Genomic DNA, 18,449 nt, shown 5'->3' with positions numbered 1-18,449 from the left:
CTGTGGGCTGAGTTTTGCATGATGCCCCAGAAGGTGGTTGGTTGAGTGTTTATTCAGCGTATGAAATGGAGTGAGGGTGTCGTCAGATGAGGCTGCCTACAATTCCAGGAAGGGTGCTGTTCTGAGAAGAAGGCATTGTGCCCCCTTCCCCAGTGTTCAGGCCATTCCTAGCTGATCACTGAAGGGCAAAAGGAAACTTGGGAGTACAGTGCCATGCCCAGGAAAAATTCGTGGCCTAAGCATCGCTGGGCAGCGTCAGACATGGTGGAGGGCTGTTACCTAGGGGACCGCTGGTTTAGACAATTGGGCTTTCAGGTCTGCTAGACTTGAAGGAGGGCGGGACCCGGGCCCGCAGGGCGGCTGCGGGAAATAAAGGCGGGCAGGGGCGGAAGTGACGTAGAACGGGGCGGGCCTGGCCTTGCACAATGGGCCATGGAGTTCCCCTTCGATGTGGACGCGCTGCTCCCGGAGCGGATCACCGTGCTGGACCAGCACCTGCGGCCCCCGGCCCGCCGACCCGGAACCACAACGCCGGCCCGGTGACATCTCAAACCCGCCCTTGGCCCTTCCCTCCCCGTTCCTCTCCAAACCTGGTTCGGGCACCACGCCCCCTTCTCACTGACTAGTGTCCATTTCTTATGAGGTCCCCATCTACTCTCTTGGTGACCTTTGACTCTACGCCTAGTGGGGTTATTCTATATCCTATCGGCCCACTATGGTACCGACCAAAGGTGGCTGATCCACCCTTCCTAACTGTCCCACGGTAACCTTAACATGGGAGGAGGGGGTGTACCACTCACGCCTGAACAGTGTGACAAAAGTTTGGGCTTCAGAGGGAAGTCAGATTAGACACAGGTGCAGCCGGTGCGCCTGGCTGGCAGTCGAGGCCAGCTTCCCAGGAGTGACTCTGTCTCCTCTTTCTGTAGTGTGGATCTGCAGCAGCAGATTATGACCATTATAGATGAACTGGGCAAGGCCTCTGCCAAGGTACAAGGGAGTCTTAAGACGGAGTAGAGGGGACTTTGCGGGGATGGGACATAAAGTAAGGGGCTTCTACAATGTCTTCTCCGCAGGCTCAGCATCTTCCTGCTCCCATCACCAGTGCATCCAGGATGCAGAGTAACCGCCATGTTATTTATGTGTTAAAAGACACTTCAGCCCGACCGTAAGTGTCAAACTGTCTTGTGTCCCTTGTTGAATTACCTTCCTTTCTCATCTGTCCACCCTGCACCCACCTTTGACTCTACCTCTCCCAAACAGCTGCCACTGGCTTCTTCATTATTTTTTCCGTCCAACAGGGCTGGAAAAGGAGCCATTATTGGTTTCCTCAAAGTTGGATACAAGAAGCTCTTTGTACTGGTGAGTGTTACTGGCAGCTGGGCATTTGTAAGCCTGTGTGCCAGTGAACAAAAGTGCTGGAGGCTAGAAGGCAACAAAAATGTCTGGATCCTAAAAGATATTTACATTTCTTTATGTTTTAGGATGATCGTGAGGCTCACAATGAGGTAGAACCACTTTGCATCCTGGACTTTTACATCCATGAGTCACTGCAACGTCATGGCCATGGACGAGAACTCTTCCAGTACATGTTACAGGTACAGTAAATTCTTCATTCAAGTAGAAATAATGGCTGGGTATGGTGGTTCATGGCTTTAATCCCAGCACTTAGAAGGCACAGGTACAAAGATCTTGGTGAGTTCCAGGCTACAAAATGAGTTCCAAATCAATTAGCCTGGGATAGAGGGAGACCCTGTCTCAAAATTAATTAATTAATTAAAAATAAAGAGGTGATGAGCCGGGGAGATAGCTCAGCAGTTAAAGATGCTTGCTTGCAAAGCCTAATGCCTGGGTTCAGTAACCTACTACCCCATGCAAAGTTAGACACAAGAAGTGGTACATGTGTCTGGAGTTTGTTTGCAGTGGCAAGAGACCCTGACAAACACATATATACACATGCAAATAAATAAAATTAAATTTAAGGGCTGGAGAGATGGCTTAGCGGTTAAGCGCTTGCCTGTGAAGCCTAAGGACCCCGGTTCGAGGCTCGGTTCCCCAGGTCCCACGTTAGCCAGATGCACAAGGGGGCGCACGTGTCTGGAGTTCGTTTGCAGAGGCTGGAAGCCCTGGCGCGCCCATTCTCTCTCTCCCTCTATCTGTCCTTCTCTCTGTGTCTCTTGCTCTCAAATAAATAAATAAATTTAAAAAAATTTTAAAAATAGAAATGAGGGATGGTTTATCTGTTAAGGCATTTGCCTGCAAAGCTAAAGGAACCAGGTTTGATGCCACAGGACCTACATAAGCCAGCACAAGGTGGCGCATGCATCTGGAGTTCGTTTGCAGCAGCTGGAGGCCCTGGCATGCCCATTCCCTTTCTCTGTCTCTTTCTTTCTGTCAAATAAATAAATTAAAGTATAAAAAATAGAGATAAAAATTCCTTTGCTCTGAGCCTTCCCAGAGGCTCTTTTGCCCCCACCCAACTTTCTGTTCCCTTCCCAGACTCCTGACTTCCTGCTGGCATGCTTCCCTCCCACCTTCTACCTTGAGTCTCCTGTTCCCTGCAGAAGGAACGAGTTGAACCACACCAACTGGCCATTGACCGACCATCACCAAAGCTGCTGAAGTTCCTGAACAAGCACTACAACCTGGAGACCACGGTTCCACAGGTTAGCTGCACACAGGGTAGAGCCTATGGAACATTCCAGTTGGATTGATTGATCTTTTATTTCTGCAGAGCTGGGAACAAGCCAGGGCATTGTGTATGGAGAGAGGGAAAGAGACAGAGACAGAGAGAGAATGGGTGCACCAGGGCTTCCAGCCACTGCAAACAAACTCCAGATGCATGCTCCACCTTGTACATCTGGCTTACATGGGAACTGGGAAATCGAACTGAGGTCCTTTGGCTTTGCAGGCAAGTGCCTTAACAGTTAAGCCATCTTTCCAGCCCGAGGTTGTTTTGTTTTGTTGAGAGGGTCTCATGTATCCCAGGCTGGCCTTAAACTTTTGATCCTCCTCCTCCTACCTCCCAAGGCATTTGCACCTAGTTTGTGTGGTGTTAAAGATTAAATCTAGGCTTCACACAAGCTAGTTAACACTCTGCCAACTATGCTACCTCCCCAGCCCCACCTCTTTTTAAAAAAATATTTTAATTTATTAAAAAAATTTTTTTTGTTTATTTATTTGAGAGCGACAGAGAGAGAAAGAGGCAGATAGAGAGAGAATGGGCACGCCAGGGCCTCCAGCCACTGCAAATGAACTCCAGATGTGTGCACCCCCTTGTGCATCTAGCTAATGTGGGCCCTGGGGAATCGAGCCTCGAACTGGGGTCCATAGGCTTCACAGGCAAGTGCTTAACCCCTAAGCTATCTCTCCAGCCCTATTTATTTATTTAAGAGAACACAGGGAGGGAGAGAGTGAGGGTGCACCAGGACCTCTTGGCACTGTACTTGAACTCCAGACACATTCGCCACTTTGTGCATCCACCTTTATGTGGGTACTGTGGAGTCAAACCCTGGTCAGCAGGATTTGCAAGCAAGCACTTTAACCTCTGAGCTATTCCCCCCTATCCTGCCCCACCTCCTGCCATTGCAAACAAACTCCAGATGGATGTGCTACTTTGTCCATCTGGCTTTATGTGGATACTGGGAACTTGAACATAGGCCAGCAGGCTTTGCAAGTGTCTTTAACCACTAAGCTATCTTCTCAGCTTTCCCTTGACTTTTGTTTTGTTTTTTTGAGGTAGAGTCTCACTCTAGCTCAGGCTGACCTGGAATTCACTGTGTAGTAGCAGGGTGGCCTCTAACTCACAGTAAGCCTCCTACCTCTGCCTCCTGAGTCTGGGTGCTGGGATTAAAGATGTATGCCACCATGCCCAGCAGTTTTTTGGTTTTTGGTTGTTTTTTTGAGATAGGGTCAGGCTCTAGCTCAGGCTGACCTGGAATTCACTATGTAGTTTCAAGGTGGCCTCAAACTCATGGTGATCCACCTATCTCTGCCTTCCAAGTGCTAGAATTAAAGACATGCACTACCACACCCAGCTTTCCCTTGACTGAAAAAAAAAATTAATTTACTTTAGTTTTTCAAGGTAGAGTTTCCCTTTATCTTATGCTCTGTAGTCCCAGACTGGTCTACAACTCACAATGATCCTCCTATCTCTGCCTCCCCAATAGCGCGATGAAGGGTGTGGGCCACTATGCCTGGCTACTCCCTTAACTTTTTGCTCTGGGGAAATGAGAGCACGTAAGAAGGCTTGGGAATGCCAAGGTGAGGTTGAGGGAAGAGGTTGAAGGATCAAATGGATAGTCCAGGAGCTCTCGCTGAGATGTCATTTGCCCACTAATAAAGTGAGCATATGGAGGGATAGCATCCCAGAAAGGAGTGGCCAATACTGGCTCCATATTGGGAGACCATGCCTCAGTTAATATGAATGAAGGAGAGCATTTAGGGTGCATAGGGGAGTGTAAAGGCTTTGGCCTTTACTGTATAAGTAAAAATCAAGATCAGATTGGCTATAATGTTGACTTTTCTGTTAAGACCAGGAAATAAGCCAAGCATGGTGGCGCATGCCTCTAATCCAAGCACTTGCAAGGCAGAGGTAGGAGAACCACTGTGAGTTGGAGGACAGCCTGAGATTACAAAGTAAATTCTAGGTCAGCCTGGGCTAGAGCAAGACCCTACCTCAAAAACAGAAAAAAAAGGGGGGCTGGAAAGATGGCTTAGCAATTAGGCGCTTGCCTGCAAAGCCAAAGGACCTAGGTTTGATTTCCCCAGGACCCACATAAGCCAGATGCACAAGGGAGCGCAGGCACCTAGAGTTCGTTTGCAGTGGCTGGAGGCCCTGATGCACCCACTCTCCCTCTCTCTCGCTCTCTTTTCTTCTCTATCTCTATTAAAGAAATAAAAATTAAAAAAAAAAAAAAAGAACAGGAAGTAGAGGAGCTACAGCAGAAGTTACATAGGAAAGCATGAAGCCTGGGGAAAGCAGCAATGGTTAGACCAAGGAAGTCGTGTAGTGGTGTGATCAATGTAGATAAACTGGTTTCAGGGAAAAGTATTAGAATTCAGTTTCTTTATTTAGTGTGGGATTTTTTGAGGGGTATGGGACAGGCTTTCCCACTATAGCTGACTGGTTTTGAATTAATATATAGCCCAGGCTGGCCTTGAACTCACATAAGCCAGATGTACAATGTGACACATGCATCTGGAGTTCATTTGCAGTGGCTGGTGGCCCTGGTGCACCCAGGCCATTCTCTCTCTCTTGCTGTCGCTCTCTCTCTCTCTCTCTTTAGGTTTTTTTTGTTTGTTTGTTTTTTGGAGGTTTTTTTTTTTTTTTTTTCAAAGTAGGGTCTCTCACTCTAGCCCAAGGTGACTAGGAATCCGCTATGTAATCTCCATGGCATCAAACTCACGGAAATCCTCCTATCTTAGCCTCCCAAGTGCTGGGCTTAAAGTGTGTGTCACCATACCCAGCTTTCTCTCTGCCTCTTAAAAAAAGAAAGAAACAAAAAAGGGCTCTACAGTAAATTCTATTGAGAGGCAGCTGAGAGCAGTAGTACACATTAGCTAGTTTCCATGGACAAACCTCAGTGATACCAGCTGGCATCATCTTGGGTCTTCACTCATTTCTTTGAGGTAGGTGCTGCTGTTAACCTTATTTGGGTTTATACAATTAGTGACTAGACCAAGCTCATACAGCTTACAAGTGGTACAAGTTCAAAGACCCAGATTTGAACATGCAGTCTACTTCTCCTTGTCCAGGATAGCCCTGAACTGCTGAGTAGCTAAGATTACAGGGTTACTTCTAAAATCAGCTCCACAGTTAGTTGATTGAACACACCCAGGACAAGTGCACTGTAAAGAAGCACTCCACCACTGAGCTTCATCCCCGCCCTCCACAATCCGCTCTGGTTTTGTTTGTTCTGAAATAGAGTCTGAGGCAGCTTGGCTCCAGTGTGGTTGGGAGGAGCTAAAACAGGGTCTTTCATAGCTAGGTTGATATGAGACTCTCAGCCCTCCTCCCTCAGCCTTCCAAACGCTGGGATTCTAGGCATATGCCATCATATCTGGCCCAAACTCTTGGTGGGGGGTGAGTCTTGAGTATATACCTAAGGGTAGAACTATAGGTCATATAGTTATTCTCTAACTTTGAACTGGCAAGCTCCTTGTCCACAATGGGCTTCACCATCTTGCATCCCCACCAACAATGTCTAAGGATTCTAGGTTCTCATTATTGTAGAGATTTGTTGCTTTCCTGTTCCTTTTTTTTTTTTTTTAATTTATTTATTTATTTGAGAGCGACAGACACAGAAAGAAAGACAGATAGAGGAAGACAGAGAGAATGGGCGCGCCAGGGCTTCCAGCCTCTGCAAACGAACTCCAGACGCGTGCGCCCCCTTGTGCATCTGGCTAACGTGGGTCCTGGGGAACCGAGCCTCGAACGGGGGTCCTTAGGCTTCACAGGCAAGCGCTTAACCGCTAAGCCATCTCTCCAGCCCTCCTGTTCCTTTTTAATTTAGTTTTTTTAAAAAAATTTACATGCAACAATTTTTTGTTTTTGTTTTGGGGTTTTTTGTTGTTGTTGTTTTTCAAGGTAGGGTTTCACTCTAGTCCAGACTGATCCTGGAATTCACTATGTAGTCTCAGAGTGGCCTTGAACTTAAGGGATCCTCCTACCTCTGCTTCCTGAGTGTCGGGATAAGAGGTGTGCACCACCACGCCTGGCTCAGGGTGGATTTACTGACATAGGTTTTAGTTCCCCAGTCTGTGGTAAAATTGAATGGACAGCTGTATTTTATTTGCTTCATCTTCTAGGTGAACAACTTTGTGATCTTTGAAGGCTTCTTTGCCCATCAACATCGTAAGTTTTCTTTCCTTGTGTTGGTCCTGTAGTTGGAATAAGGGGAAGGAATGAGGTGGGCTGTTGGTCCTACTGGCCCCCACTGAGGGCCACCACCCCTTCCTTCCACACAGGGCCCCCTGGTTCCTCTCTGAGGGCATCTCGACACTCCCGTGCTGCTGCAGTTGACCCCATGCCCGCTGGTAACGCCTACATTAAACGGGTAGAACTGTAGTGCAGTGATAGCTAGTTTCTTGCCTAGCCCTGAGAGTGTGTGCTACCTTAGTGGGCCACTAAGAAAACCCAACAGCAGTGCTGGGCATGGTGGTGGGCATCTTTAATCCCAGCACTAGCACTCAGGAGGCAGAGGTAGGAGGATTGCTGTGAATTTGAGGCCAGCCTGAGAGTACATAGTGAATTCCATGGCAACCTGGGCTAGAGTGAGACCCTACCTCGAAAAACCAAAAGAAAAGAAAAGAAAGAAACCCTAAAGCAGTCCATAGCCACCTTTTCCTTTGCCCTCCCAGGAAGCTCAGTGCTTTTATACCTGGCAAGAGCCCAGTGCCTGTGAACCCAAAAATAGGAGCTCTACTACTGAGGCATACCCCCAGCCCAGCACTCTGGCAGAAGTTTCACTAGGCAAGGCCTTTCAAAGCCAATGGAACCTTTTTGCTAGATCACCTCCCTTTATAAGTTTTGTAAGTTCCTCAGGCTTCTGTCCTCTACAGAGGGACAGACAATGGGGCCAGTCCTTCCATTTCCATTAGTGACCTGGATGGTCTAAAGTTTAAATATTAGTTTTAGAGGATAACACTGAAAATGTGTAACATTTTCAACAAAATGGTGAAACTGACCTGGAGAAACCAAGGCTTCCTCTAGCCTTAGCCTGTCACCCCTTCGCCTCAGAACCTCCTCTGAGTGACAGGCACAGAGCCTTCACCAGCTGTGTAGTGCTTGCTGGCACTGAAGGGCCTCTTTTATGAGTTGGCCATGTGAGTGGCACTCACTCTTCTCTGTGGCCAGAGAACAAACTAACCATAGCGCAAAGAACAGTGCATGGCTCCTACTACCTGTACAAGCATGCCATGCTGTGGTTTCCATGGCTGAACCTGTGCAGACAGTGAGGCAGTGACAACCAATGGGAATAGTGAGGACACAGGCCCATGGGTGCATTGTGCATAGGCTGAAGATTAGCTTAACAGGCAGGCACTCCTCAGTCATTCATGATGATTGCTCTAAAAGGGGAGCAAGCCCAGCCTCAGTAGTACATGGCTCCTACTTGCTGAACCCCCTTTGCAGATGCAGATGCCCACATTTTCTCCTGGCACTTTTGTTGTTGTTCATCTCTAAGAAAATGTCAGTGTCTCTTGAATCTTTCTGTACAGGAAGGAGAGTTTCTACCTCACCTTACCTTCCCAGAGAAATCCCCAATTAACCAAGGGCTTTGTCCATCTCATCTAGAGGGACCCAGGGTCCTCACTGGCCCAGCTGGGACCATTCCACTGCCCCAGAATCCCAGGGGGGCCTGACAGCACCCACGGACAGTAAGAGCTCATCTCCCCTTGGCCATTCTTCCCTGCATCTCCCAGGCCCCCAGTCTCCCCTTGGGTCTTTCTCCTGAAACTTTTGTGTTTGGCCTACTCCTCTGGCTCTCCCCCAAAGTGCTCCAGCATTTCCCCTGAACTACCCTTGGTGTGCTGGCTTTGCCACAGCACGGCTTCTGTGTGGCATACCCAGAAAGAGCTATGGTGTCAGGGAGCAGAGGTTTGGGCTGTGGGAAGCAGGGAGGGGAGGAGGGACACAAAGTATGTCTCCTAAACTTCCCTTGCCCTGTGTCTCCTCCACCAGCTCCAGCAAGGAAGCTGCCACCCAAGAGGGCAGAAGGAGACATTAAGCCGTACTCCTCCAGTGACCGAGAATGTAAGAGGGGCAGGATGGATGGGGTGGGGCTGGGGACCCAGAAGGGATAGTATTCTCCAAAGACTCTTCTTTCTTTTATCTACCCAACCCTGGTTGTGATTCTCTTCTCTCCTTTCTTTCTGCCTTGCTCCTTATTCCTCCTCTCTCTCTAGTTTTGAAGGTAGCTGTGGAACCCCCCTGGCCCCTGAATAGGGCTCCTCGCCGTGCAACACCTCCAGCCCACCCACCCCCACGCTCCAGCAGCCTGGGAAACTCACCAGATAGGGGGCCTCTGCGCCCCTTTGTGCCGGAGCAGGAGTTACTGCGTTCCTTGCGCCTCTGCCCCCCACATCCCACTGCCCGCCTCCTTCTGGCCACCGACCCTGGAGGCAGCCCAGTACAGCGCCGCCGTACCAGGTAATAGGGGCTTGGGGTTTAAGAGCCTAGGACTGTATAGAGGTTAGATGTGGAAAATGATAACATGAGTCTGTCAGAAATGTAAAATGGTAATAGGTGGGTTGAAGAGTTCTAAAATCTTTCCAGAAATACACATTTACACGTATTTGCAAAGTGGTCTGGGGAAAAGAGAGTAAAGGGGCTAAGACTTTAAGGGACCCTAGCTGTAATGTATGGAAGAGTAGGAAGTCTTAGAGATCTGCTAGGCCTCAAAGACTAGGGAAACTTTGGTTTAACACTTACCAGGGATGGGCAGTGTCCCAGAGACTGGGGCCAAGCCAAGGCCTGTGTCCCAAGACCTCTTCCCCTTAGGCAGGCAGTGGGCATCTTTTTTTTTCTCCTCCTAGCTGCCTCTTCACCTCTGACTTCTGTTTTTCTCTCTCCCCATCCTTCCCTTTCCCTTTCTCCTGTCCTTAACACCCTTTCACAGCTCCCTTCCCCGCTCAGATGAGAGTCGATATTGACAGCTCATTCCCTACCACCCCTGGGAAACCTAGGGAAGGCAGAAACTCCCCTTCTCTATTCTCCTGAGATCCTCCATTCCACTCCTCCATTGCATCTCCCAAGACCCAGTGGGACTTAATGGAACTCATATTCCTTCTACCCCTTTCTTGGACAAATGGATTGTTAGGGTTGCAAATAGCACTGTATATTGTAGCTTTTCTTAGCAAAGAAGGCACTCCTGCTTTGCCAGCCTGGACTCTGAACACTATGTCACAAACAACCCAGTCTGCTGCCAGAACTCCTGGGCTCATGGCTCCTACGGACCAGAGAAGCACAGCTTGTGGCTCAGACTCCAGACCACCATGTGAGGTCCAAGGGCCTCCTTTGCCAGGAAACCTTTTAAGGAGTACAATCTATGAATAATTCTCTCCACAGTGCCCATAGGTGGCTTTAGTCCAGCTTTGTGCTGCTCCATTCACTTGCCATTTCAGCCTGTGAATGCCAGCCAGTGAGCAAGCTCTGCTTCAGAGCAGTCAGGCAGATAGGACATGGACTCTCTGGCTCCCCAGTGGGGTCCATTTAACATTGCCACACTCTTACTTTCTATGTGCTGTTTGTGTCTAGGAACCTCCAAACTAATGTTGTTTGGGGGTCTTTGGTGGAAACTCATGGTAACACCACCAGCCCCAGATCCATACTTTCTGAAGGAGTTTGGTTTGTTCCTTGGCAGTAAATCCCAGTAAGCACCCTGAGATCTCTCTTTGCCATGCCTCTGAAGATAAACCTGGGTCTCAAGGATCTAATAAATCCTGGAATTTCCCCTGACATCCATTCTTCCCTGGTAGATAAACTAATATATTCATGTTTGAGATTGTCTTGAGGGACTGCCCTTCCCCTGGATTTCCTGTTCTTTCCTCCATAGCAAGACCCTCCTTCCCTGCTCCATGCCCAGAGAATAGAAAGATCCTCCCCCTCGCAAGCTCTCAACGTGTGGTAGGTCAGGTGCACGCCCCCTGCTCCCCCCCCCTCCCCCGTGTTCCTCTAATCCTTGGGAGCAGGACCTCCCTCTCTACTCACTCTACCCTTTTCTTCCCACTCAGTATTGTCTGAATAAAGTGTGAATTCTTTTGTGTTTTCTAAATTGACATTTTCAATGAAAAAAAAACAAAAAAGAACAAGGTGTCAGCCTCATTTGTTTGTCACCCCATATTTCCTTGCAGTGTCCATACCTCTGCCCCTGTCATCATCTTCAGTTCTGAGATCTGGGTTGTGTGCCAGAGTTTCCCCTTGAGGGTCTGGCACCTACCCTTCTGCATCTTCACTGCTGGTTTTCTCCTGGAGCTGCTGGATCCTTGTGTGTAGGCTTCTCTACCTACTCTCACCCCTCAGGAATTCCAGCTCTACCCGGTGACTTCTGCCCCTTACCCTGGCCCACCCTTTGGATGTCAAGATTTATCAGCATCTTGTAATTCACTACTTACCTCTTCTCACCTGTCCTGGATTCCTCTCCCACTCTGACTTCCTGCTGTTTGCCCCAGTAATCCCAGAGTGCTCTCTCTCTAGACAAGCCCTTACTTACCTCCATCAAGAGTCCAACACCATCTGTTGTCCTGCTCCAGACACTCCCTTTCTTATCCTCCTAAGTTTGACCTTATCATTCTCTAGTTCCTTGTGGTCTGAGATACTGTACTTAAGGTAACATTGTGTTTCAGACATCAGGGTACATGGTCCAGGAAGCTTTTTTTTTTTGCATATTTGTAACATGATTAGATCTTATCACACATACTACCCCAATCAGAAAGAATAAAGCAACAAATCAAGGTTGCTTCAGAAAATCTCGGTGTATAAAATGAGCTCCACTCCCATTTCTGGGCAAAAGATAGATTGGAAACCCCTTAGAAGGGATAGTTACCCCTTTTCTTTGTTCCTGTGCCATTCCTCTCATTCCTTTTCCTGGTCCCTCCATTCCCACCACCTTTCATCCTGAGCCTCCTCCCCATCATCTCCCATTTCTTCTACAGTGGGACTCCCCCAGGGCTGGTAGCCCAAAGCTACTGCTACAGCCGCCACAGGGGGATTAATTCCTCATCCCCCAATGCAGGTAAGTATTCACTGCATCTTACATCAAGTAAGCCACACACTCTACTCCAATCTTCCCAAGATGCCTGGTATCTCCACAGGCAGCCAAGAATTGAAGCTGGGGGAACGCGAAGCAGAAAATAGGTGAGCTCCCAACACTTCCTGACTGGGCCTAACATTACTCCTGGCTGCTTCCTCTTCCTCCCACACATCTTCTACCTAACCTGTTACTAGCCTCCCTCTCCATGGTTAAACCCTGGTGCTTCCCTTTGTCCTTCTCTAATATGCAAACTTAGCGTCTAAGGCCTGCCAAACCTGTAGATGTAACTCCCACTTAGGCACCTCTATGACACACTCTCCATGTCGTGGTCCACCAGGTCTGCCAGTGAGGAGCTGGTCTTGTCACAGCATGGGCCGGGGGAGGAACCTGTGCACACAGTTCCTCCACAGGCCCAGGGTCCACCAGCCCAGTCCTGGACAGTGGGTGGGGACATACTCAACGCCAGGTTTATTCGAAACCTGCAGGAACGACGCAGCACCCGGCCTTGGTGATCAAACTTTCCTCTCACACCTCCAAAGTCAGTATTCTTTCTCCCTCACTACAGGACACAGCCAAAGCCAGCCCTTGCAATGAATGGACTCCTCGTTCATTCATTCAACAGGCTTGTCAGCTTCAAATCGTTTGTATCTTATTTTCAACCACAGCAATAAAAGTATTTATTTTTATCATTACGGCTACTGAAAAACTTGGTTGTCATGTTTATTGCTGCTCAATTTATAATAGCTGGCAAATGGAACCAGCCTAGATGGCCCTCAACTGATGAGTGGATAATGAAGATGTGGCACATTTATACAATGGAATTCTACTCAGCAGTAAAGAAAAATTAAGTTATGAAATTTTCAGAAAAATGGATGGACCTGGAAAGGATTATACTAAGTGAGGTAACCCAGGCCCAGAAAGCCAAGCGCCACATGTTCTCTCTCATATGTGGATCCTAGCTACAGATGATTGGGCTTCTGCATGAGAAGGAAAATACTTAGTAGCAGAGGCCAGTAAGTTAAAAAGGAGATATAAAGGGGAGAGAAAGGAAGGGAGGAGGGTACTTAATAGGTTGATAATGTATATATGTAAGTACAATGATTGAGATGGGGAGGTAATATGATGGAGAATGGAATTTCAAAGAAAGGGGGCGGGAGGGAATTACCATGGGATATTTTTTATAGTCATGGAAAATGTTAATAAAAATTAAAAAATAAAACTTGGTTGTCATTATTTCAGCCCAACCCACCCCTGACTCCCTTTTCATCTCAAGCTTCTCCGCTAGGGCAGCTGGCCGCGCAAGCGCTCCAAGGCGGTTCGGGTGGACGCATGCGTGCTGAGACAGCGGCGGCTCAGCCCGCGCAGTGCGCAGGCGCAGTGTCTCCGCTTCCCTCCCCCGCCACCTCGGCCCCCTCCCTCCTTTCCCCTTCACGAAGCCGGCTCGGGGGCGTACTCGCGCTGTGAAGAGGCCGGACTCTGGAGGCGCCCTCTCCGCTCCCGAAGACCATGTACCACCCGGGCCGGCGGGCAGCGCGGCGTCTTGGCCGCTGCCTCCGTGCCTACCAGGCCCGACCCCAGGTGAGAGCCGGAACCGGGCAGGGGGAGACGGAAGAGACCCTCCGCGGAGCCGGGGCGCGGGGCGGGGCGGGGCGCGGCGGGCTCGCGCAGGCGCAGTGCCTCCGCCGCCCCTGCCCACCGTGGCCCCCGGCGCGCTGGGACTGGGTCAGAGTCTGCGAGGTTCGGCCGGGGCCCTGAGGAGGAGGCGGCGGAGGGCGGGCGTGTGCTTGTCGCACCCGCCCTCCTCCGCCGTTACCTGCTCCTGGAGGTGACTTGAAGGGCAGGGTGGAGAGGTTCGCTCGGAGCGACCGGCCGTACAGCCCGCGCGTCCCGCATCTGGAGAGCGTCGGAGCGCGAAGGCTGGGCTGCGGCGTGTGTCCGAGCCGCGGGGGTGCCACGCCCCCCGCAGAGAAGCCGCCTGAGTCCTGACCGTGACCTCCGGGCCTCACTGTGTCAGCGTTAAACCAGGGAGGATGTAGTTTAGCGTATAACACTCTGCTGGGTTGTGTCATTTAATGGGGCCAAGATGAGAATAGCTTCCATTTATTATTACTTTATGGGTTGCAAACCTTTACTTGTTATCTCTTACGGTCTCCTAATAACCCAGCGAGTCTTCATCATCGTTTATATAACATTTATAGGACACTGGGTCATAGGGGAAGTCTTGACAGTTACACAGTAGAGTTGGAATTAAGTCCATACCTTCACCTGAATATTTTTTCCCATCTACGTTACGGCTGTGATATTTGCCTCACAGTCATGGAGACATGCTGTAGTTCATCCATGTTCCAAAAAGAAAAAAAAAAAAAAAAACCCTTATTCATTCATCAAATCTGTACTTGTGATTCTTGATATCAGAGAAGTGAAATTGCCCCCCCCCAAATAAACACATTGAAATCTTAAAAAAAAAAAAAAACTAATACGAGAATGGACTCATCAGGATCTCTTGCTACTGCAAACAGAATCCCAGGCTCAAGCCCCACTGTACATCTGGCTTTATGTGGGTACTGGGGAATTGGACCAGGGCCATTAGACTGACCTGAAATTCACTATGTAGGCTCAGGGTGGCCTTGAACTCACAGCAGTCCTCCTACCTCTGCCTCTCAAGTGCTAGGATTAAAGGCATGCACCACCATGCCTGGCTTTTTTTTTTGTTTGTTTTGTTTTGTTTTTCGAGGTAGGGTCTCACTGTAGCTCAGGCTGACCTGGAATTCAGTGTATTCTCAGGGTGGCCTCGAACTCATGGCAATCCTCCTGCCTCTGCCTCCCAAGTGCTGGGATTAAAGGTGTGCACAAGCAAGTGACCTTAACTGCTGAGCCATCTCTCCAGCCCACGTTGGAATCAAATGTAGAGGTGCTTTCTAATATTTGTACCTGTGTTCTGAAACTCCTGCTTTCAGTAGGAATGGAAATGAGTCCATTCCTTTTTTCCTCTGGTAATTCTGTCTCTCTGTTAAGAGTAGTTAGGATGGGAAGCCTGTTGATACGCACAGCTTGAGTGAATTTTTGTTGTTTTGAGTAATGCTAGGCAGCCCTGGCTGACCTAGAATTCACTGTGTAGACCGGACCTCGACCTCCTTTGTTCCCAAGTACTGGGATTACAGACATGTGCCACCCTCCCCAGTTTAGGCAGCTAATTTTTTAAAAAAATTTTTGTATTATTTTGGTTTTTCAAGGTAGAGTCTCACACTAGTCCAGGCTGACCTGAAATTCACTATGTAGGCTCAGGGTGGCCTTGAACTCACAACAATCCTACCTCTGCCTCTTGAGTGCTAGGATTAAAGGCATGCACCACCATGCCTGGCTTTTTTTTGTTTGTTTGTTTTTCGAGGTAGGGTCTCACTGTAGCTCAGGCTGAACTGGAATTCACTGTGTATTCTGAGTGGCCTCAAACTCATGGAAATCCTCCTGCCTCTGCCTCCCAAGTGCTGGGATTAAAGGTGTGCACAACCACCCCTGGCTTAATATTTTTATCTTTAGTAGAGAGGAGTGAGAATGGGCTAACCAGGGCCTCCAGCCACTGCAAATGAACTCCAGACACATGCATCACATTATGCATCTGGCTTACGTGGGTCCTGGGAATTGAACTTGGGTCCTTTGGCTTTGCAGGCAAACACCATCACCACTAAGTCATATTTCTCCAGCCCTAAATTCTTTTTATCCCTTCTGTTTCTTTAGGACCAGCTTTCTTCAAGGACTCTGCCATTCCCACCCCTCCAGCCCCCCTCCACTACACCCACTGCCTCATCTTTCTCTCTCCTCTGGTCCTCTCCTCCTCCACACCCTCTCATCTGCTCTCTTTCCTGGCCTGCCCCACTGCCTCTCCCTCAGGTTCAGGCCCTCAACTCACCATGGGTAGTCCTCCCTCTGAGAAAGAGGGAGGAGGTACCAGGACCTGAGTTGCACAGTGGTTGTCTGGATGGGCTTAGGAGCCTTTTTGAAGGACCGCCCTGCCCCTATCCTGGGGCTTTAATCCCTTTCCAAGCCCCTGGACCTGCCCATCCTACCCCTGCCACTCCATCAGGAGATGAAAGTATGGAGGAACACCTGGCTGTCATGTACGAGAGACTGAGACAAGAGGTAAGTCAGTTGAAAAGTGGCATTCATTTATAGCGGGAAGGATATGGAGACGGTCATCCGAGTTCTTAGAACCATGAGGCAGGCATGAAATGGTGCCATGCACATTTTCCTGAGGGAACAGATTCCCCCTTATTTGGATTAGGGGAGTTACACATAGGATAAGATGACCTTTCATTTAGACGGGGGAAGACAAGGAGGCCCAAGAAATGAATCAGACTTGTGGCACAGCTGCAGTCTCATCACCTAGGAGGCCAAGGGAGGATTGTGAATTCAAGGCCAGACTGAGCTACACTGCAAAAAAAGATTCTAGCTTTCCCACTGAGTTGATGCCATCTTCTTCCACCTAGCTTCCCAACCTCTTTCTTCACTCCCACGACTACTCTCTCTATTCATCCGATGTGGAGTTCATCAATGAGATCCTGCACTTGCGTACCAAGTGAGAGTTGGGGCAAGGGTAGGTCTTGGAGGAGGACTGAGTGCTTTGCACTTAGCCCTTTTCCAGGAAGATCCTGGGCTGCTCCTCACAACTGTTCCCTAATTCCTTGGACAGAAGACAGCTTGGTTTTCTGAGCCTGCTGTCATGTTCCCTCTTCACAGAGGCCGGACATGGTACATTCTGTCGCTGACCCTTTGCCGCTTCCTGGCCTGGAACTATTTTGCACAGCTTCGGGTGGAGGTTCTACAGCTGACCCGCCACCCTGAGAACTGGACTCTGCAAGCCCGCTGGCGGCTGGTAGGACTACCCATCCACATGCTTTTACTTCGTTTCTACAAACGTGATAAAGAGGAGCTTTACCGGTAAGAACATGAAAAAAGGCCCTGAACTCGTCAGTTCCCTAAGTGTACCATCTTAAGTTTATGATCTAGTCTCCCAGCAACATTGACTGTCCCTGTCTTGACTACAGATTTGAGAGTAGGGAATCTTATTTTTTTTTTTAACTAACTTTTTATTTATTTAACAGAGAAAGGGTGGAGGGAGAGGATAGGCAATCCAGGGCCTCTAGCCACTGCAAACAAACTCCTGTGCCCCCTTGTGTGTCTGGCTAACGTGGGTCTTGGGGAATCAAGCCAGGGTCCTTTGGCTTTGCAGGCAAACACCTTAACCACTAAGCCATTCCTCCAGCCTAAAAATATTTTTATTTCTTTTTTTGAGAGATAAAGAGGCACACAGAGAATGAGAATGGGTGCACCAGGGCCTTCAGCCACTGCAAATGAATGCTAGATGCATGTGTCACCTTGTGCTTCTGGCTTACATGGGTCCTGGGGAATTTAACTTGGGTCCTTTGGCTTTTCGGACATGTGCCTTTATTGCTAAACCATCTCTCCAACCCTAAAATTGGGATTTTAAGTATATTAGAAAACCCCTGAACTTCAGTTTCTTCGTGTATGTTACCTGGACCTGACAAATGTAGCTACTGAATAAAAACTCCTGCTTTCTGTATGATCAGGAGTTCAAGGCCATCTTCAGCTACATAGTAATTCCCAGGCTGGCCTGGGCTACAAAAGCCCTGTCTCACATAACAGAAATACTGCCTCCCTAAATTGAGTTTCACAATGTGTACCTAGTAAATTTCCTGGCTGGTAGAATCCTAAGAAATCAGCAGGCTTTGCCTCTTAACACTCCTCTGAGTCTCTTCTCTCTCTTTGCTTGCAAATTAAAAAAAAAAAAATTAGGACTGGAGAGAGGGATTGGCAGTTAAGGCACTTGCCAGAGGAGCCGAAGGACCCAGGTTCAATTCCCCAGTACCCATGTAAGCCAGATGCACAAGGTGGCACATGCATCGAGTTTGTTTGCAGTGGCTGGAAGCCCTGGCATGCCCATTGTCTGCCTGCCTTTCTGTCTCTAATAAATAAAATATTTAAAAAAATTATTTAGCTGGGCATGGTGGCGCATGCTTTAATCCTAGCACTCAGGAGGCAGAGGTAGGAGGATCACAGTGAGTTTGAGGCAACCCCGAGGGACTACATAGTGAATTCCAGGTCAGCCTGGACTAGAGAGATACTCTGCCTTGAAAAACAAAAACAAAACAACAAAAAAAAAAATTTTAAACAAATGCTTGAATTAAGCCTTGGACAGGTGACCTCCATCAGAAAGTTTCTCCCTTCCCCAGGGCCTACGATGCATATTCCACCTTCTACTTGAATTCCAGTGGACTCATTTGTCGCCATCACTTAGACAAGGTGAGTCGGGACTGGGTAGGAGTGCAGTGGAGAATAGAACATCTGTGCTATCCTTGTCACCTGCCATTAATCTTTCTCTGTAGCTGATGCCTTCACACTCACCTTCAGCGCCTGTGAAGAAGCTGCTGATGGGAGCTCTGGTGGCCCTGGGGCTGTCAGAGCCGGAGCCCAGCTTACATGTGTGTCCCAAGGCCTGATCCAGAACTCTGGTGGAGGCAGCACTGAAGACGCACAGAGGTGGAGGTGGCCAAGTTTCTCCCGAGCCAGCTGCCTTCCACTCTGCTCGCTCCTTCCCTTCCTCCCTTCCCATTTCATGCTGTGTAAAGCTGCTATGTAATTTAACTTGTAAATAATAAAGTTTAAGTGATATGAGGTGGAATT

The 18,449-nt window shown here is 48.8% G+C and overlaps 2 protein-coding genes across 5 annotated transcripts; both read left to right on the top strand.

The window, feature by feature from the left end:
- The first annotated feature begins 405 nt into the window (after positions 1-405).
- Atat1 (alpha tubulin acetyltransferase 1) lies at positions 406-12,456 on the top strand. Of its 4 annotated transcripts, XM_045157849.1 has the most exons (13): positions 406-539; positions 927-987; positions 1,074-1,165; positions 1,299-1,359; positions 1,482-1,595; positions 2,562-2,663; positions 6,808-6,853; positions 6,967-7,035; positions 8,681-8,752; positions 8,905-9,148; positions 11,653-11,732; positions 11,812-11,854; positions 12,088-12,456. In XM_045157849.1, exons 1-13 carry the CDS (start codon positions 433-435, stop codon positions 12,260-12,262), a joined length of 1,266 nt encoding a protein of 421 aa, XP_045013784.1. In that variant the 5' UTR covers positions 406-432; the 3' UTR covers positions 12,263-12,456. The 4 variants fall into 4 exon arrangements, with proteins under 4 accessions (XP_045013784.1, XP_045013785.1, XP_004671960.1 ...); XM_045157850.1 differs by lacking the exon at positions 6,967-7,035; XM_004671903.2 differs by lacking the exons at positions 11,653-11,732; positions 11,812-11,854; positions 12,088-12,456 and adding an exon at positions 9,618-10,806.
- A 716-nt stretch (positions 12,457-13,172) lies between these two features.
- Positions 13,173-18,447, top strand: C8H6orf136 (chromosome 8 C6orf136 homolog). The gene is made up of 6 exons (XM_004671901.3): positions 13,173-13,328; positions 15,486-15,887; positions 16,235-16,323; positions 16,485-16,685; positions 17,999-18,068; positions 18,152-18,447. Exons 1-6 carry the CDS (start codon positions 13,257-13,259, stop codon positions 18,263-18,265), a joined length of 948 nt encoding a protein of 315 aa, XP_004671958.2. The 5' UTR covers positions 13,173-13,256; the 3' UTR covers positions 18,266-18,447.
- Positions 18,448-18,449: the final 2 nt, after the last annotated feature.

Source organism: Jaculus jaculus, chromosome 8 (genome assembly GCF_020740685.1).
Source record: "Jaculus jaculus isolate mJacJac1 chromosome 8, mJacJac1.mat.Y.cur, whole genome shotgun sequence".
NCBI classification, from domain to species: Eukaryota; Metazoa; Chordata; class Mammalia; order Rodentia; family Dipodidae; genus Jaculus; species Jaculus jaculus.
This window is presented reverse-complemented; position numbering and strand designations above follow the sequence as displayed.